The 21,499-nt window shown below is 38.9% G+C and overlaps 1 protein-coding gene and 1 pseudogene across 1 annotated transcript; both read left to right on the plus strand.

Annotated features, from left to right (window-relative positions):
• LOC142406485 (collagen alpha-6(VI) chain-like) overlaps positions 1 to 1,033 on the plus strand; it is a 40,720-nt pseudogene extending 39,687 nt beyond the window's left edge.
• A 124-nt stretch (positions 1,034 to 1,157) lies between these two features.
• On the plus strand, positions 1,158 to 16,085 carry LOC142406486 (collagen alpha-6(VI) chain-like). Its single transcript, XM_075495433.1, is given in 8 exon segments — positions 1,158 to 1,162; positions 1,907 to 1,918; positions 2,822 to 2,877; positions 4,605 to 5,101; positions 11,561 to 11,654; positions 13,477 to 13,952; positions 13,955 to 14,165; positions 15,958 to 16,085. Coding segments are annotated over 8 exon segments (1,479 nt in total).
• Positions 16,086 to 21,499: the final 5,414 nt, after the last annotated feature.

A 21,499-nucleotide genomic window follows, 5' to 3' on the forward strand; every position in this document is an offset into this window, starting at 1 on the left:
AAAAGTGTACCTGACTCATACTTTGAGCCTCCCCTTTTAACTAAGGCAAAGGACAATGCTTAATGTAATTTTTGGCTGTCAGTAGGACAGTAAATTTTGCAATTATGTGTTTCTAACAAACGCTTTAGATGTCCCATTGTGGGAGTTCAGCGGTGTGTATCTTAAGTCTCAAATGAAAGAGGCTCACTTTAGAAATATTTATTTCCTCTTTGACTTTCAGCTTTGCAAATTCAGCATGATATAAAAGAGAGATCGGATTCATTTTTCTCTCATTAATACTTAGCACTGCTAAGAAGTCTGCAGCTCATGCTAAGCTGATAGCTTCCCTGTACATCTTTGTCAGATATGAAATGATATACTGTGAATTTCTTATAGCTTCAAAGTAGGATCATAGCTGAAATTAGTTGCAACAACCATGTACAAAAATTCCTCAAAGTACTAGAGGTCTGTCCTTGCAAACAAAAGTACTGATCTTTTCTCACCCTTACTGAAATAAAAATGTACACCGATAACAGGTAGTAGAAACCTTCAGTTCTACTGTAGACTTTCAATATCCCCAAATCATGGTAGGCATTAAATAAAATATATAAAATGTGTAATACAATCAGCCCTTGGCTTTGGTTGGTTGTCCCGTCCCCATCTCCCCCACCCCGTGATTAGTAAAATATCTGAGCAATTAGGTGAGATGAAGATAACATTACTGTAATCTTTTTCTTTTTTTTTTTTTTTTTAGGGGAGTAAAGCCTTATTTTCTGTATGTATCTCTAGCACACTCCATGTTACAAACACACACAATGCACCATCTCATTGGGTAGTCATGTGCTCATGCATGTCTTTTTTTGTTCTTGTCCACAGCCACGTGAACTCATTGACTACGTCCGCAAACACAGCCGTAAGCGTTCAATCTTGTTTTGATATTGTAAGCCCGAGTATCACCACTTGCTTTCTTCCCTGTCTTATTAATATCACGTTAGTTCTGTGTTCAGTGTGACTGTGAATTTATGGTCTTAGCAGGCAGGTGCTTGACAAATGAAGTTAGGGCTCAGAATGCGAAAAAAAACTTTTTGGTTGCTTAGAATAATTTCTTTTCCCAAAGTTACTGTAATATAATTTCTTAGAAATGTTAAGTGTCTTGGTATCCAGTGGTTCCAGTTACCATGAAGTAAGTTTGCATTATTTTTTCCTAGTCTGTCTACCCTAATTCCTTAGAAAGTGACCGTGCCAAATAGTGGGAGTTTCTACAACTAATGGTATATTTAACAGAATCACAGAGTCGTATAGGTTGGAAAAGACCTTTAAGATCATCGAGTCCAACCATAAACCCAACACTACCAAGACCACCACTACACCATGTCCCTAAGCACCCCATCCAAACGTCCTTTAAACACCTCCAGGGATGGCGACTCAACCACTTCCCCGGGCAGCCTGTTCCAATGCTTGACCACCCTTTCAGTGAAGTAAAATTTCCTAATATCCAGTCTAAACCTCCCCTGGCGCAACTTGAGACCATTTCCTCTTGTCCTATCACTTGTTACCTGGGAGAAGAGACCGACCCCCACCTCGCTACAACCTCCTTTCAGGTAGTTGTAGAGAGCAATAAGGTCTCCCCAAATTTATATCTCTAAACTCTGGTGGAAACTCCTCAATGAAAATATTTGGTCTAGAGTAGGGCCAGGTCCTTCTTGTCCTTTTACTCCATTCTCCAGTAAAGCCAAAGAGAGTTTTGCAAGCATACATAGCAGTGGAAGAGAATAATGCATGCATCATAAGTCACTGAAAGTCTTAAAATCTGTAGAACTACGGAAACCAAATTCAGTGGATGTTCCACCAGTGATTTCAGCTTTTATTTTTAGAACTCTTCCGATGCAAAATTTTTCAATTGAACTTTCTTTCTCTCTTTCTTTAGCTCGCTGGGATGGTGAGTACTGCTTACTCCTATGTTACTGTTCCTAGACAGGCAGAACGGTGGTGTTCATGTGTCAAACTGACCTAGCAGAGATCTCATAAGCTGTGAACTGCTTTGCCTTTGTAATATTAGGCTCCACTCAACCAAACATTCTGAGTTTTGTGTTCCTTTCACAGGGGTTAAATCCTACATCGAGAGTCAGGTGTTTACTGAACTGGAGCTTTAGTCTGTTAATCCATGTGTAGGGTGGAATATATCCCCTTTTAATGTAGCTATCTAAAATGCAAATGTTTAGTCACCAGATACTTCCTCTGCAGTTTCTCTCTCTCCACTAATGACCCAGTGAGACTAAACATGTCAATATTCAGAGCTGTGGTAGGTATTCTTAATTAAAACCATCAGATATTATTTGGCCATCACTAGCTCAGTTTCAAATATCACATCTCTGTGATTGGCTATACTGAGTACTGAGCCTAAGCAAACTAGGGCTTCATAGTTTCTATATGCTGTAAGGTATGCACACTGTAACACAGACATTTCTCCTACTATGCATACGTGCTCTTGCCATCTAGATAATTTCTACTCCCATTCTGTAGGTGGAGCAGCATGGCATAGAAATGCTAAGCCTAGGAAGTCTGTGGAGAGCAGAGAGTTAAATTCTCTGAAGAGATCTGTTGAGCCATCTAGCACATCTGCTTCCTTCTTCTTCCAAAAAGAAATGTTATCTACTTGTCTTACTTATTTACTTACCTTCTGTTTTTTGACATTTTCAACATTATCCTATCCCCTCACCATGCTGTTCTGTAAAACTTCCCAAAAGCTCAGATTTGTTTACTTGTGATAAATTTCTCCTGGATATGCTTGACTGCTATGAGTTTCAAAATCAAAATCAACCTTTTTGTTTAACACCAATAGTCGTGATTATCTTGACCACTACTGCATGTACGACCCTCATTTCCGTTTCCTGAAGAGTAGGTATAGTACTAAGCAGTTGAAGATTCTCCCCACAGTAACATGGTGCTTGACATTTTTGTCCCTGTTCTATACCCAGTGCATGTGCTGGCATGTATTTGGATGGCACAATATGTTGTGAACTGTTCATGTGAAAGTAGGCAGGAGAAACTGAACTGAAAAAGAGCATTTAAAACTGGATGCAGTTCCTTCAACTCTTTTATATATCACAGATTTCTGTTTGCAATAAAAGTTCACAGGCCTTCTTAGTGCCTTGTATCATTTTGTTTCAGCAGTATTTAATTTAACTCCATTGGTAAGAGTATTGTTGGCAATACCAAAATAGCGTGAGTTCCTCCTTTGTAATTTTCCCCTATTATCTATGTGGTGGTCTTCAGTTCCTGTGCATATTCTTTTTTGTTGTTTCTTTCTACTTGGCCCTGAGAGATATAGCTAGTGTTATCCTTCTCTGACCCTTCATAATTCTAATTATCTTGCAGCTTCAGCACTGCAGATTAATTTTCTTCCTTGCCCCTTCTCTGACCTTCTTTTCTGTTCTTAACTTCACTCCCATCAGTTACTCCACTGCTTTACACTGAGCTGCCAAATAATGTTATCACACCTATTAATTTAAAACTTTCTCCTCTTTGTTTGTTCTGATTTCAATACTGCTCTCCTTTGTTTTGCTTTGGTTATTTTCTTCCTAACTATCCTCTTTCCATTATGGCTCAACGTGCCTCAGTACTTGGTGTGTTCCATGCCCAAATGTTTCTGATACTGGTTATGTATAGGAAATGATAATGGAATTTTTTTCCTACACCGAATTTGGCTGGAATAGTGAGTCAGTAATCTCCTCCTTTCATGAGTGCTAGATAAATGATCTTGCTATTACTGTAGTTACGTTACCTGCTATAGCCTGTGGTGTTTAAATTACATTTTTCTTCATGCTGCAGCAGATTATTTTCTTTGACACAATTTCTGCTTTTAGATGTAATATCGTGGCTGGAGTAATTACAAGATAAAATGTGTTTTACTCCAGAAGTGTCACCATGCATTATCAAATCTTAACAGTGCTCGTAAGAATAATGTAGTAATAATAGTATCAAATCTCTATCTGAGCCGCACAGCAGTACCTGAGTTAGCGTGGGCCCACACTGTGCCCAAGAGGAGCTTTGAAAGGGAACACTGTGTGCTGGAAATAATACAGGATACTTCTATGCAACCCAATGCAGACTGTTGCAAGCTCGCTCTGAGGCCGGTAGTGTAGGTTCTGCCGCCGCAGGCGCACCCAGCAAGGGGGCAGAGACTGCAGCAGGCTTGCCTCCCACTGATTCAGCGGGCAGGTGAATGTGGAGCCTGCCAGAATTTGGACAAAACTCAAGATCGTTTCTTCTCATGGCCTTGTTGTTGTCCTTCTTGGGGGATGCTGGGAAAGCCACTTCTACTCTCTGTGCTGCCGCTTCTCCGTCTGTAAAATAGTGCGAATATAATTTAGCACTATTTTTCAAATATCTTTGTAAAACCTCTTCATACGAACGAGCAATTTGTACTCTTCTGTGCTTCACTTCAGTATAAGTTGGGCAGATTTTTGTCTGGCTCCCTCTTTTTCTTTGTGCATGTATCAAGTGCAAGGATGTAGTTTAGCATTATATCATTTTATGTATGGCTTTTATATGCTTTACTCTCTGTGTCTGAGATGCAAGGGAACTAAATAATTTGGGGGTGGTTTTTGTTCTTTTTTTCCTAGGAAAACTTAAATGCCCAGTATATCCAACAGAAATGGTGTTTGCCTTGGACACCTCTAGGACACTCACTGCTGAGACATTTGAACTAATGAGGAAGATTATGATAGCGATAATGAGTGATGCCAGAATCGGAGACAGCAATTGCCCAGTGGGAGCCAGAGTCACTGTTGTTTCCTACAGCTTGGTTACCCACCACCTGATCCACTTCTCAGAGCTTCATAACAAGAATAAGCTGCTCAACGCACTAAAAAATATTTCTTACCAAAGATCCTCCAGTGAATGGGACACTGGAGGTGCGACGAGATTCATTGCCAAGAATGTTTTCAAGAGAACTCTACAAGGTCCTAATGTGAGGAAAAAAATTGTTGTGGTTTTCAGCCATGGACCAGCCACAGATGCATCTTCTGTTAACCAAGCTGTCCTGGAGATGGGTGCAGTAGAAGTCGTTCCAGTTATTACTGCTTTTGAAAACACACCCCCGATCTCCCAAGCTTTCCTGGTAAGAAATTTACTAAACTTTTCTTCTTTTTGCCCAGTAATGTTAGTTTAAAACAAGAAACCTTAAATGTATTAGGTCATGCTTATCCCACATGTAATGCTCTTGAGCATAGCGACTCACCTACGTCAAACTTTGATCCAAATTCTGCACACCAGTAGCTGTCAGTTAATCTTTAGTGATGCTAATGAAAGGTGTGGAAATACTGGAGATTTTATAACAGTACCTTTAGCAGACCACAACAAAGATAATGTGCAGACCATAAAATACATGGGTAACTATAGAGGAGAGATCTCGTGCTCAATAACTTCCTGATTAAAGCATCTGTTACAACTCTAATACTTTGGAACTATTCCCATCTGCTTATAATCCTATGAAGCAGATCATGGAACAGCAGGTGCTCAGCTCTCTAGATGGTTCACTTTAAAATAGTAAAAATTCACAGAATGTGTTTAGTAGAAAAACCTTCAATGTACCAGCAAGCCTTGTACAGTAAACGGCTAGGTGCAAATTCCTTGTTTTATCACTTGGCAAAGAAGCTACCAAAAGAGGGTGGAATTATGGAAAATGTTTCTAATGCATAATAAATTATGAAGTGTTAAAAAACCCTCTTGTTCTTTGTACTAGCATTTCTATAGCTTTAATGTATATGAAATATGTGTAGCAATGAATAGAAAGAAAAAAATCAAAGAACTAAAATGTTGAATGTTAGGTAAAACACTACTAATGTCTCCTGTTGCCATGTTTGCATGAGAAGTTTTTTCAAGTACTAACCACAGGAATAGTTAAGATAGCAAGAACTATCTGTGGTTTTCCTGTTGTCTGGACTTCAGGAGTCAACTCCTGTGAGGATAAAAATGTCGTGTTTTAACACTGGAGATTTCTGAAGAAGACAATTCTTCCAGTGCACCTGGAGCATGCTCCATGCCTTCTTCTTGTGGCCCTGTCACTAGATGTAAATCATCTTCATCAAGGTGATAAATGCAACATTAGTAAATTACATCCACTTTCACTGCCAAGGATACTAGAGATTCTAAAAACAATTTATCAGATTAAAAAGCAAGCTTTGTTTTCTATGCCAGTGTGACTTGAGAGCTCTTACTGAGGCTCCTTTTCATCATCTTTCTGGAATGCTCTTTCCTAGAAACAAATGCAATGTGAGTAGTAAAGGAGTGTGGTCATCTCACCCAAGATCTGTATGTTGTGCTTTCCTGGCAAAGTATTTCAGAGGCTCTCTCTTATTTTCAGTGGCAAATGGTTCATGTGCTGGAATTTGTTTTTCTGTGAAATAGCGTTGAAATGAAGTTGCTGGCTTCATCTCAGAGAGTGCTTATCTTTTAATTTAAATGTCCCTTTCTTACCTAGGATCAATGCAACTAAAGATTCTTCTCTGCCTATTCTGTTATCTCTTTGCTTCCACATTCCTTCCCTAACAGTAAAATAATTGTCCTGATAGTCACTTCTACAAATGAAATGAGATCACGTACTTGAAGACACAAAGTCAGGAGTAGCCCTGTGTTCGTAGATTGGATTTTCAGTATTCTAGAATATGGCAGACGTTGGCTGGAGTTTTGTCACAGAAATACCTATGGCAGCTCACGGTGTGTACTCTTTTTGGTGTTTATCATGGAGGTGCCCTAAAACCACTGAAATGTCTGTGGGAACGTTATGGGTCAATGTGTTTGGAACTCTGTGAGAGCAGAAGGAGTAATTTCCTAAAACCGTGGGTTACCAGCACTAGTGTCTTGCTAAAGACCCTTAGGTGGATGCTTAAATACAAAATGTATAAAACAGACCAGCTTTAGTGATGTATAGGGATGAGCATCTCAAAGGGACATCTCTGTCCAGCATCATCCTTCTATCACTTGTGAAGGTGTTCATGATCAAGAACAGTGCTAAATCCTTTTCTCCTTTCTTCTTTCATGGGCTTCTGGGAAGTTATTTGTATGAGGTATCATTCTGAAAGAACCTTTATGAGGGTACTCTGTCTCAAGGCTGTGTGCCTGGCGGGTGTCCTGTTTTGCTTTGTGCTGCCTCATATTGGATGAGGTTCCTTATTGTGAGGAACTGGGTGAAGAAGAAATGGCGTGGAGCTTCTGCTTCAAGAGAAAAACTGTAAAATGCTTTTGCTTGTCTGTTCTGATGCAGAGCAGTCTTCGCATAAGTAGATGCGTGTGTCCTACTTCTACCTATGAGTGAATGCACATTCACTTTACAAAATAAGTTCTCAGGAACGTGAGTAGCACTTTGCCACCCGATGTGCCTTCCTCTTGTGATCTTATTGCCCTTTGTCTGACACTTTTCTAAAGAAAATGGAGGAATGGCCGATAACTGGGCTTCTGCCATCTTGCCTTAGGAGCACAGTGGAGGGAAGGGACACTGGGAGAACGCATATTGTGAGGCAGTGCATCTGACACAATTCATGCACCATTTTCACAAAGGAGGAACTGTGAAACGGCGTGAGCGTAGGAAGCCTTTGGAGCTGGAAGACATAGTTCACCTGAGTAGCCTGGCTACTTAGTTGGATGTTGTGGCCCACATTGCAAATCTCTCCTATCCCCTGTTGCAAAATCAATTATTAGAGTTACGTTATTAAGATAGATGGCCCTAATCACTGTTCACTGACTTCAGAATCCTCAAGCCAACAAACTGTTTCTTTTGCAAAGTATGAGGTGAATCAATGGTGCCTAGAGAGCAGCTAATGAAAACTCAAAACCTGTTCTGAGGTGGTTTCTGCCTTTTTCTTATATTTTAAGTAATAAAGCTCAAAATTATTAGTAGTGATGTTGCTCTTAATAGGGCATTTTGTACAAGTACTGCAGGTGGACTTTATCCTCTAAAATAAATTGCTATATACTGCAAGTTCACTAAAGTATGGATTAATTTTTATTATTCTGCTGTTTAGTTTCTGAAAGGATGTTATACTCTGGTCACTTGCTGTAAAGAAAAAATGTTAGGATTTCATAACTGTAGCACTTCATTTAATACTGCCAAGTGGTCCTACAGGGAAATGTGATTTGTGTATTATAAATGTCCTAGGAAAGCATGTAATTTCATTTTAGACAGAAAGGTGCAAATTCAATGACATATACTTGGCATTAAATAATATGTTATGGAGTCAGGGTGTATTTCTGTGGAATAATATAAAAAAGATTGTGCAATAAATTTTGTGTTGAGAGATTATTTTTCTGTCTGATGAGGAAAGAGAGAAAGGATATATGAAAAAAGAATTGTGAGCAAGACATGGAAGATTTTTACATTAAGAAAATGGAGCTATTGATTTAGATTGCGTTAATGTTCACCAAAAACCATACGTGACCTTGCAGAAATTATAATACAGCTACATAGGAAGGATTTTATTAATTTCAAGGATGTATTTCTTCCTTTGTTCCCTACTTTATAAAGTAAAACTGTTGTTTTAAAATTGATTAGTTTATGTTTCCCTAACATGCAGTTGAAACTCACGGAGCAACGTCCAAGATTATTTTAGCCTATTAGTTTTTTATTCCAACTTGCTAATTAAATAACATTATTGGGAAAAAGACTTCCATGTCATGCATAGTCTATTAAGAGACTATATTAGGTACAGTGGGACTCGTGTGGAAAATGCCAAAGAGGGGCTGTGTTTCTCATTAAGACTGGATTATTTAGTCCCATTCCTGTGGTTTCTATTGCAGATGAGTTATTGGAAATGGAAACCTCTTCCTTTTCCTCAAGTGTCATCCTCAGCTTAGAGGTTTACAGATTATAGAATCATAGAATAGTTTGGGTTGGAAGGAACCTTTAAAGGTCATCTAGTCCAATCCCCCCTGCAATAGCAGGGACATCTTCAACTAGGTCAGGTTGCTCAGAGCCCCGTCCAACCTGACCTTGAATGTTTCCAGGGATGGGGCATCTACCACCTCTCTGGGCAACCTGGGCCAGTGTTTCACCACCCTCATCGTAAAAAACTGCTTTCTTCTATTTAGTCTGAATGAGAGTCTAGATGAGAAACTGAAGCTTACTGAATATCTCTGTTCTTGTGCATGTGCCTCAGGCCTCCTCATGAGAGCAAGCCCAGCAGGATCTGACCTGCCACTTCTTTCAGATTCACTAGCTTTTACTTACTTCCTAAAGCATTCATTGTCTTCATCCAAAAAGGTGTCAATTCTTTCTAAAACCAATGAATTAAAAAAATTAACTTTAAAATGTCACTATAAAAGATTATGTAGTCTGGTTAAGGTATACATACTCCGGGATCCAGCACAGATTTAAACTTTGTTCACCTTGCAAAATCACCACAAGGTGTCAGTGATGACTGCTGCTGCTTCCTCTGTGTGAGAAGAGTCACATCCCAGGCAGATAGGAAGTTTACTGTCTTTCTTCCTCCTGTAAATGTGAGGAAGTTTATTTCAAGTTGCATTTAGTAGAGCAAGTGGTCTGAGAGGGCAGACACAGGTAGGGCACAGGCAAAAACAAAGAACTAGTTTTGCTGTTTCAGATCTTTCTGTAAGGAAAAACAACAGTTATCTGGAGACAAAGTTCATAAGCGAGGATGGAAGTGATCCAAAAAGCTGGGACCCAATGACCTGGAAGCCTCCCAGGAGTTTTGGCCCAGACAGATGATATTCTGGTCATTACATTCCCTGTATTTATGATAGTGAGCTCAAAAATCCTCCCTTTGTTTATTCTGAAGAGAGGACTTGTTGGAGTAACTCCTGGAAGGTGAGCTGTAATGATGGATACTAAGGAAGGAAGGAAGGAAGGAAGGAAGGAAGGAAGGAAAGAGAGAGGAGAGGAGAGGAGAGGAGAGGAGAGGAGAGGAGAGGAGAGGAGAGGAGAGGAGAGGAGAGGAGAGGAGAGGAGAGGAGAGGAGAGGAGAGGAGAGGAGAGGAGAGGAGAGGAGGAAAGAAGGAAGGAAGGAAGGAAAGAAGGAAAGAAGGAAAGAAAGAAGGAAAGAAAGAAGGAAAGAAAGAAGGAAAGAAAGAAAGAAGGAAAGAAAGAAAGAAGGAAAGAAGGAAAGAAGGAAAGAAAGAAAGAAAGAAGGAAAGAAAGAAAGAAGAAGGAAAGAAAGAAAGAAGGAAAGAAGGAAAGAAGGAAAGAAAGAAGAAGGAAAGAAGGAAAGAAAGAAGGAAAGAAGGAAAGAAAGAAAGAAAGAAGGAAAGAAAGAAGGAAGGAAAGAAAGAAAGAAGGAAGGAAAGAAAGAAAGAAAGAAAGAAGGAAGGAAGGAAAGAAAGAAGGAAAGAAGGAAAGAAGGAAAGAAGGAAAGAAGGAAAGAAAGAAAGAAAGAAAGAAAGAAAGAAAGAAAGAAAGAAAGAAAGAAAGAAAGAAAGAAAGAAAGAAAGAAAGAAAGAAATTAATTAGTTGCTTCCCCAAAGGAACCACAGCTCTTGAAATGTTATTGGTGTGGATTAAGCTGTTTGTTATCACTGCTTATCACTGTCCTTCTCATTAAGCTGTGAGAGAACCCAGGCAGGCACACCCATTGAGGGGTTTGTGCCTCGGCACAAAGACACAAGAAAGCGTGGAGCTTTTGTGGATTCAGACAAATAGTGCTATAAAAAGCATTCTGGTCTCTTTCCCATGAGGTGCATAAATATTGATATCTAGCAGAACCAGGGTGTCTGTAAGATAAGGAACTTCTTTTTAGGAGGATGTCAAAGCTCTGTGCAGTTTCATGTGCATGCCAGACTTCACTAGCAGACTTTATGACAGTTTATTCACAGTTTAGTAATATATAATCATGTATGGAAGCAATACGTATGTATAAATATATATATCTAAACATGTGTATGGATGTTTACGAAATGTGTAAGATTTTTGTCAATAACATTATTTGATTTCCCTTTGTGTCCATGGGTAGCTTGTAAAAATATTTTAAGAAACAGCTATATTCAAATCCAAGTGTTGAAGTAATATTTTAAAGAGGACAAGAAATCCGGTATCAGAAACCCTTGGTAACATTTTAAATAGGTCCCAACTTCGCAAGGGATTGCTGCATGTCTGGGACACAGCCATCAACTCAGATTGCTTAGTTTGCTTTTTCTGTAGATAATTTTTCTACCTGAAGCTTTGGCCAGACATTTTGACCATGTTAAATATTTCACATTTGAAAATCTTTGTATGTCATGCATTTATCACACTCCGAGAATGCAGAATTTCCACTGGGATCTGTCAACTGAGGATCTAGCATAGACACAGAGAGATATGAAGTCTTTTTCTTGTTTTACAATAGCACGAGAAAAATGGTTTTATCTCATTTTAGGGCTTAATTAGGAACAAGTCTATATGAGATTACCACAACTGGGATATGTGCACTAATTGCCTGCAGTGCATCCCTCCCTCCCCCCCCCCCCCCCCCCCCCCGTCTCGCCCCGCTCCCTCCCTGCAGTGGGTCTTCTGGACCAAGTTTGTGCACTAAATTTACACTTCATTAACAGCAAATCATAGTACTTACCTGCTGTCTTTATTTTTTGTTTCCAGATGGATGATTCTGGATTGTTTCAGGTGCTAAATGTTCATGGTGGACAATGTAATGAAGTGTTACAAAGATTTCAGCTCTGCACTTTGTGCTATGGTAAGACCAATACAGTATTTTGAAGTGTCATTAAAGGAGAAATACAGTATTACGTGGAGTTGCTTAGTGAAGAGCAGTGAGATAAGCAAAAGGGCTGAGGCATTCCTCTGGCCTTACATAACCCTAGCAAAATTACTTGGCCTTGTTTCTTAGTGATGTGTTGAATTCCTAAAGTAGAATCCGTTTCCAGTGGACATTATTTACTGGCAACCTATCACCTGCATTGTCATCACTGCTAAATCCATTTCAAAGAAAAATGCTTAAATTGGAAGAACATGTTGTCCACCTTAAGCTTCATCAAATGTGGCGTTAAACATCTAGAGCCATTTCCTTACTCCTGTCTTTCTGGGACCTTCTACCTAGGATAAGCACATGCTTTTCTGTCAGAGTATTTGAATCCTTTTCTGACCAGAATGCCTGGTTGAAAAGAACACATTTACTTGAATTGCATCCTAAAAGCAAGTGTTAATTAAATGTAACAGAGCAAGGCTACCAGTGTCCTTCAGCTTTTAAAACTTTGCATGACAAAGTTTGCTAACCTTTAAGAAGCTGTAGCAGTGATAATCAATGCCTTCTCCTATGAAACCAGTATCTTCCCAGACTGGTGAAGGCAGGTAATAGGGCTAGAGCCTACATCCTTCTCTCCTTCCTTTTCCTTATTCTTCAGAAGATAATTTCTGGTCTTTCCATCACTATGTAAAGCTGGAGAGTACCCCTATGTATTCCTACTGGGACATACAGTGGGCAGAAAGACAGATGAAGTATTAACAAGGAATATCTCATTTTGTGACTCAGCTAACGGTCTGATGTTCATGGCATGTGAGGTCCCCTGACTTCTTTATGATGAATCTGTGCAGTGCAGCAGCTATTAGCACACCTAACAGCTTGGGAGAAAGACTTGTTATTCTGCTGGAATCTGGACAATCTACTTGTATGTTCTGAGTCTGAGCTGGATTTACTTTTCATAGAAAGTAGTTTGAAAGATTAGCAAATGTTTTAAAAGTCTTGTTTGCAGTCATTTTGCAATTTTTGGAATATTGATCAACTGTGACTCCTGACCAGAGTCCTCAACAATTTGGTGAAGGTCACCAATATCACAAAGACTCTCTTCTGTGAAGAACATCATTGTGAAGATTGACTCTTGTGCTTTCTGCAGTACTGGGAAAAACTGCAATTCCGAAAATGCCATTTTCTTTTCTTGACCCAAAGTTCTTTTTCAAAAAGCATTGATTTCTCCTCTTAGTGCCATAATATTTTAAGTTTCCTCAAAAAGCTTCCAGCAGTTGTATCAGTTAGGAATAAAACTTCTATTTAAATAGCCACATAAATACATTCTGCCATGTTGTCCAAATGATAAAAAGTTGCTACGGTTGGTATGTGTAGTGATCTCTGTCATAACAAAAAAATTAAATACCTTATCAAATACATACTGAAGGAAACAGGAGAGTTTTTGGGTTTTATTGATTTTAATGGGAAGTAAAGACCTGGTTTCACATTTTTTCTAAATCTCTCTTTTTTTTAAACCTGTCCAAAAATAAACAATTACAATGTAATTAACTCTATTCCTGTGATCTTTTTTTATTTCAATGGGAAATAGAGCACCAATTGTCTTGCAGAACCTGGTGCATAATTACATGTTTTGAGTCAGCCTTTATTTTCCTAACATGCATTGAGGTCTTTCTAGTGGTTTTGTGGGGGATTTTTTCCTTTTTTTTTTAAATTGGCCATTCTGACACTTTACATCTGTGATCACATTCATTGTTACATATTTGCTTTTTGATTTGTCTAAAAAAATGCTAATTAATTTTACATTCTTTTGCAGACAAATGTAAACCAGATGCTTTTTGTGAACATCCCAGGCCCTGTTTACCGAGGGCATATGTGGATGCTGCATTCAGTCTGGATAGTTCACAGAAAATGAGTGGTGCGGAATTTGAGCAAGTCAAAGACTTCATGAGTGGCTTTGACTTGAGCAAAGCAGTCACTGCATTCAACATTTCCTTGGATCCAAAAACATCTGTTGTAGGGGATAGGATAGCTGTGGTGAGCCATGCACTATCAGATTTCAAAGCAGGCAGAGGGAAGAAGCCAGTAAAGAAAGAATTTGACTTTGTCACCTACCGCAGTAAAGACCAAATGAGAAGATATATTAAAGAATCTCTTCAACAACTGCATGAAGAGGCTGCCATCAGCTATGCCGTACAATGGACAATTGCTAATATTTTCTCAGGGGCTCCCAATCCAAGGCCACCCAAAGTTATCATCATTATATCTGCTGGAAAAAATGAGTCAATGGGGCAAAAGAACATTTAAAAAAAAATTCCCTGCAAGCTAGGTGCCAAGGCTATGCACTGCTTGCAATTTCACTAGGAAAGTCCTATGGCAGAAATGAACTGGAAGAGATCGCAAGCACTCCTCTGGAACAGTATTTGGTTCATTTTGGCAGAATCCACAAGCCTGAACTTGACTATGTAATGAGGTTTCTGAATCCATTCATATGTTTCCTCAGGAGTAAGTTACCACATCACAGGTGGTGGGTATTTTTTATTTCCTTGTGAATTTTCAGTATTCTGCAGAAGCACTGGATAGATAAGATTGGGGTGTACTCATGGATGTGCATTGCTGGGCAGGTTATATTCATTCTCCCTTCACAGAGGTCTTCAGCCTCATTCTTTGGGTAAAACCAGGGATTATACCCATCCTCCTTCATTCCAGGAGTCTTTATTTTGGTGACTGACATCTATAGGGCCTGTTGTTTGCCATCAGTTTCACAAGGAGTTTAGCCAGGAACAACTGATGGAATGGATATGGCTTTGATGCTGAACAATGTGCTGCTAAGATTGCCATTGCCATGGAGCACAGCTGCTTTTTTCTTTGCCTAGAAATATCTCTGGTTTTGAGAAATAAATATTTGGTTATAAAAATGTTCTTTTCAAAAGCGCAAACAACACCAACTCTCTCGTGCAGAGCACCCTCACCATCAGATAGTTAAGGTTTTCCATTGCCTTTAGATTCTAACATCACTGAGACCCGTGGCATCTAATAGGGTAGAAACTCCTCAGTGCTGTTATTTGAGCAACTTTGTGCTGATCATATGTTGTATATTCAGCAAGGAAAACGTACAGCGAGAGAGGAAAATCAGCCATCGTCAGGGTTGTTTAAATACAGACCAATGGAAACTGAATTCAGAATTCATTTTATAATGTGTATATGGAAATCCTGCTGCGCTGCTGGGAGTTAGAAGAAAAAATTGACTGTGGGACTAAATGCTCTATATTGGAGTGAAATATTGGCAAGTGCCCTGCTCCCATTAAAGATCAACTCCAGCCGACCTTCAGGGGGATCTAGATACTTCTGCCTCATCACTCAGCTTTGGAAGTCCAAGACCTAACGTTTTTGCTACTATAAAAATATAAAATCTGTCTGTCAAATGAAAATGAGAACAGACTAATGATTGCCTGTATCCTCTACAAAGTGTGTTAAATTGTGAATATAGACCACATAAAAAGACATCATACGTGATGTTATTCATAGACTTTGTTAGTGGCTTTTAGCTAAAAAGTCAGAACAACTTACTAAGGAAATAAATAAATAAACAACATAGTATAAATATAATCCTCACATTCATCTAAACTTACGTTTATTTAGGTCCTTCATTTTTTCATTCACATTAATTGCACTTTTTCTTATTGATGGATGCAGAATCAGACCACCATAGCACTCATCTCTATATATATAGTGTTTGTGATATGTGTATAAAATTAATGAAGCCACTTGATTTGCAGCTATTCTTGGATAAAAGGCTAAGCTTTGTCAAAATCTTCTAAATCCCACAAAACTAATGAATTTTGTTACTGTCTTCTGAAGAGGTGAGGACAACTACCCATCAGAAGAGCTCAAGGCAAAGTATAGCAGACTCCGCTTTCAGAGCCAAAGACCTGCGTAAGTCCATTACACAATTATTTGAATATTGGGGGGTTAATGGTGAATAAGATTTGCTTTCAGAGCACTCTCCTTATTGGGTGTTTTCAACAAGTTTTTTGTTTGATTGGTTAAAAGTCTGCTTGATTAGCAAAGATAAAGAGTGGAACTGGATTGTAATATTAGAAATCGACAGCATACCATGTTATGTTTTAAAACAAGTCTAAAATTATTGTACAAAATTAATTCTATGCCTGGTATTATTTTTGTGTTTTAAACATACCTTTGTAGTCACCCAAAACTATACATTGTGCCCTTCTGAAAATTTCCAAGTGCCATAATATATTTTAATATTAAAATGCTACGGGTTTGTTACACGAAGGCTTAAATATAATGAGAAAAGAGAGATCAAAACTGAGGAAATCAGTCACTGATGGCAGCCCGTTTTGTGACTCCTCCTGCCGAAGGCGTTGGTTGGTTCTGAAACTGAATCCAAGTGCAAAGCGCTGACCTTCAAAGCAGACATTCTCTAGGGAATGGCCCGGTAGGACACACACCTGAAAAGTGCTGCAAAAGGACTGCGAGGCCAGTGCTCAGGTCAGCAAAGGAAACACGAAGGCAGTATGAAACATGAAGACTCCTCCTTGTTAGGGCAGCTTTAGCATGAGCCTGGGGAAGAATCTGAATTCTTGGATTAGAAAAAAATGGTGGTGATAATGAGCAAAATCAAAGCTTTTGAAATCCTTTCGTCCTGCTCTTGGAGGAAAATAGCTAGACCAGCTGGCTGAGGGTTCTTGTTTCCGTTTCCTTACATTTGGAAACACCATCTCTTATTTGCAGTCACCCTGTTCTGAGTTTTCTCTAGCAGCAGTTCACGTATACGTTACCTTGGATCATGGCTGATAATAGCAGTATCATTGACTTGTAACAATCAACTTATTCTCACTAAAGTCTCTATTTTCTTGAGAACGATGTATACATTCTTCTGCCCTTCCGTGCACTGTGCCAAAGCATTTCCAACCTTCACTCGCTTTTTTTTTTAACTATATAGAGATCAGTTTTTAAGACTTAGTTTTTCAAGAGAAGTGACTGCAAGCAGTCAGGAAAATGAACGTTGTTCCAATACTAAGAGAAAATATCTATCTTCTTTTTCTGTATATAAAGAGGTTGCAGTTCTCTTAAATGGCATCTTTTAATGGGGAGAGGAGGGAGCTGGGAAGAACACGATGCTAGCTGAAAATTTATTCTTTTTTTCAGCCTATTAAATTGTAATTTCAGCCTGTTTGTATTTCTGTTATAATTAGGCATCCAATTCTGTCAACAGGCTTGAGCAATTTTCTCTAGAAATTCACTTCCCTTCTCATTTAGGAGGAGCTACCTATGAATGTTTTATCACCACACACCCTGGCTGTGTCCTGTGTTTATCTCTAGCTTTGATGCAGAAGAGACATCTGCAGACCATGTCACCACAGAGGCTACTTCTTTCCCTCCTCCCTGGTACTCAAGAGGATTGTTGCAGGCTGATAGAAAATATACTCCTTTAAGAACAAGTGTTTTCACCAAGAAGAAACAAACCTGGAGTAACTAGAAATTTAAAGCACAGTTTTCAAAAATGTGAAGCCCTTCAGCCCAGCTGAAGACAGTGGGGGCTGTGGGTGAAAGTAGAATCTGTATTTGAAAGAAACAAGCAAGAAGGGAAAATAGTAACATCATTACGCCAACTAGCCCTAGACGGATCCTAATTCATCCTTACAATACCAAGTGGAAGGGGGGGATCTCTTCTCCAACCTTGCCCCTTCTTCAGGCTGATCTTTTCATTACTTTTCTCCTTCTCTACTTGCAAGTGACGATTCACATAAACCTCTGTCCTGTCCATTTTCTGACAGAACCCTCTGTAAGGGGGATGGAAAGCCTGATGCTTTCTCTGCTCGCCTGCTGTCTCTTCCCAGCTAGCCTTTTAAAGCACAGAGTAGCGTTTTGGTTTCTCTCAGCTCCATGCTGTTTCCAAGATTTAAGTGAATACAAACTGAACTGCAGAGTAGGTGTCAGAATAGTCAGTAGGTGCTTAGCTGAAAGGAGCAGATCTTGTTCTGGAAAAAGTCGTGCAAATCATTCCTAACTTTTTCTTGAATTGAGTTTCCTGAGAATGGGTTTGGGGTTTTTGCAATCAAATGGTAAATTATGCTTCGTAGCTTTTCCCTGAATTCTTTCTGGCTTTCATACCCTTCCCGAGGTGTGAATACCAACCACAGATACCATATTGTAAGAAGAAAATCACCAATACCATGAAGAGATGAAATGGCTTTCCCATGCAATTTTCTGCTATTCATTGTCCCTTAAGAATGCATTAGCAATGTTTGCTGAAATCATGATCTGCTGATGGCTCTTTTGAAAACTGCTAGATGAGAAGTTATTTTTAGCAGTGTCTGCTATGAAAAATTATGGTGAATGCAGAGAAACACTTGGTCAGTGGGAGGCCAGAAAGCAGGGATTTCAGGTCCTTCAGAGAGAGATTTAGAGAGAGTATGTCAGACTATATCAGATTAATTGCAGATGGAGTTCATGGATTCTCCACTTTCCATATCCTTAGCTTTTTCATTTTTCCTTTTCTCCTGCATCCTTAAGAGGGGAAAGTGGGTTGTGCGTTCCAACTACAACACTCCACAGTGATGAGAGACGTTTTATTTCCATCTATTTCCATCACAGGGTCCTACCAGAGCACTCTTTAAGTCTGTGGGCTCAATCAAGCATATGAATTGGGAAGAGATTTCCTCAACAAAATACTTGCTATCTTAAATACAAAGAGCATGCCGAAGATGGGGAGAAATAACTGAAGAAATAAATTCCTGTCTTCATAAGGAGATGTTTTAGTTTGCTTTGCTTCTCAGGTGTCTGGGAAGGGGAAAAGGAATGTGCTCACCCTAAAAGGCTCACAGTAACCTGAAGACAGACAGAAGCAGTTCATTATTTTACTCTGGAAGTACACTGCATTCCAGAAAGATGTCTGTTTCTCTTCAGTGGTTCAGAGAGCAAGATCACTAGAAAGATACTTGTTTCAAAATCACAGTACCTGTCTCTCATGCCTCAGAGAATTAAAAGGTCTCCATTGGTTTCAGAAACCTGAAAATGTACTTGAGGTCTGATGTTAATATGTAGCCTCTGTACTGCACAGAAGAGGCTATCGAGAAGCTGCATTCTACCACCGTGTTGAGTTCATCTGGGCTCTTTATTGGTGCTAACCGATTTGCAGGGTTCCGTGAACTTTGTGATTTATTTTTTCTGTTGTTATTAAGCTTCATTGCAGAATTTTCATTTATCTCGATGGCTCTGCTATAACACGTATATACTTCCTTATTAAAATGTTCTGCACAAAAAGCATCCATAGAACAATTTATTTCAGATGAAAGAGAACTGCAAAGTAAAAATTAAATTTGTTATCTTTATGAGATAGCACGTCTATATCCCCTTTGCAATTTACAGCATCATTCATGCCTCACAAAATGGAATTGTCACTCAGAGGTGCAAGAATCTGGGAAATGTGAGGGTACGAGTGCAAGAAAAAAGAGTTTTCTTTATCTTCCAAGAATCCTTGTGAGGAGCTGGGCTATAATGGAATTCTGATACAGAAAAACAGAATAGATTTGTAAAGAGAGAACACATTTGTTGCATTTGAGTTATGTAACTTCAAGTCGTCATAAAAATGAAAAACATGATGACTGCTCAAAGGTTGCACATTTCATGAAGCTTCAGAAAATTATTTTAATAAATTAACAGCTAGAAATGAGCATGTGCTATAGCTCTTTATAGCTTCTTAATTATAATATGTCCAACACAGAATATCAGCGTCTTTTTATAGATAAAGCTAAAAATCTCAGGAAAAAAAAGGGGTCCATTCTGATATCATTAAAATTACCAACTACTTCACACATTCCATTCTTTAATTTGGAATTGTGCTGTACCAAATATGACATGGAAGAATGGTTTTAAAACTGTGCTCCAAAACAAAAAATATTTTAACTATATTAGAATTGCCAGTAGAAGTACCTTAGATATGTCATATGTCTACAATAATGGGTTTCTTGCTGATCTAAACTCCTCTTAAAAATAAGTTACTGGACCTATTTTACAAAAGGAGTGTAACATTAACTTCATAGAAGAGATTCTTTTTCATGTCATTTCTGTAAGAGAAGAATTGGATCTGGGTATTCATAAAGGACTGGTTACTGTTTCTTTTATTAAGCTATAAGAAACTGTGAGATGAGTATGGGGGAATAAGGAAACAGTACACTATCCATTCTGCTGTTCAAGAGGTCTTTTCTAAAGAAGATGGGGTGGAGGAAAAAAAAAAGAAGATTTAATACTCTAATTGAAAACAGTTGCTCCTTGGCCAGGCTGGGAGGGTAAGGAGGAAAAGGCTGGAAAGTGGGGTTCTCCCATTCTGCTCTTTGCCATCACCCCAGCTGTCCTGCTTCTGCCCATAAGCGTATTCTCAGCATCCTTTCCTCTTCTCTCTCCTCCCTCTTTCACAGCACAGTTGAACACTGAAATCCATTTAATGTATGGTTCTACCAGTTCTTGTTCTTTCAAACCCTTCTCTTTGCTTTGCCATAGTCAAAGAAAATAACTCAAAAAAATGACTGATCATTTATAATAAGAAATTTGCATCTATTTTAACTTTCACAAAACCCAAAACCAACCAAATAAAAACTCAACAAAGTACTTGGAGACGTATTAATTCTGTGCCACAGCTGAAGTTAAGTCGTTCCATCCCTCTGCTCCTATCTTTGTGAAGCATGCCATTGATTCTTGTTTCACGTGTCTTAACGTGTCTAGCATAGAAGCACTTGGACTTTCTTGGCGATGATTGCACTGTAAAATCTAAGGAATCTCTAAAATGAAATGGATGCATATAATTGTCCATTGCCATGGCTGGGTATATGCCGTGTGTCTCCTGGACAGCACGGGTTGCAGCTAAGCTCACACTGTGCTCTTCCTCTCAACAGGGCATGAAATTTGTCTCTAGCTTCTGTTCTGCTGGTCATCTTTGTAAAGACTGCAGGAACTTCACAACTTTGAGACCTCTACCTGTCTGTCACGTTTAGTTGAAATTGGCCAACATCTTCACAATTCTACTGTGGCAAGATAGACAGACAGAGACTGTAACAATATTAACCTTATTTTCATTGGAAAGAAGGCTAAAAAGAACTGTAGAAAAACAGGATCAGTGCACTTCACCCTCCCTTCTCAAAATGCCCAAATTTTCAATATACATATGGAAAACTTCCTTTTTAAAACTAAGCGGTTCATCAGATTCTGAAGAATTTTACAGGATGTCATATTTTTAAACTAAAAATGGAACCTGGATTGAAGCAGGAAAGGGTTTTCCAGCTAATTTTCTCTGACTAAACTGTCCAATAAAAGCTGGCCCAGAAATTTATTTCATAATTTGTGTCATACATTACTAAGCTTGTGGTTCTGGATCTTTACTGCACTTCTCCTGTGGGAGCAGTGTCAAGCAGCCCAGTGCTGTCTTCCGTGTTGGTTACCTCATTACTTCAGCAGAAAAAGAATTTGTGATAAGAAGCCTGGGAAGACATTCATGCAGATAAAAGAACAATGTACCACACCATTTTAAAGCAAAAAAAAGAAAATTGTCATGGTGTTTCTGACCAGGTCACAAGACATCATTACATCCGTGAGTCGTACATATATCTAATACTGTTCATGCTTTAAGCTCTGAATTTCCTGAGTCCTTCATGCTTGCTGTGAAGGTAACCACAGCACTACTTGTGATTATCCTGTGGCTGGTTGGTACTGACTGACTCACTCTAGCACAATTTTTGAGAACACACTCACAAAACACAATACAGCATAAAATGCTCATTTTCTCCAAACGATACAGAAAAACCAATAGGTGTCCCAGT

This window comes from Mycteria americana, chromosome 2 (genome assembly GCF_035582795.1).
Source record: "Mycteria americana isolate JAX WOST 10 ecotype Jacksonville Zoo and Gardens chromosome 2, USCA_MyAme_1.0, whole genome shotgun sequence".
Lineage (NCBI taxonomy): Eukaryota > Metazoa > Chordata > Aves > Ciconiiformes > Ciconiidae > Mycteria > Mycteria americana.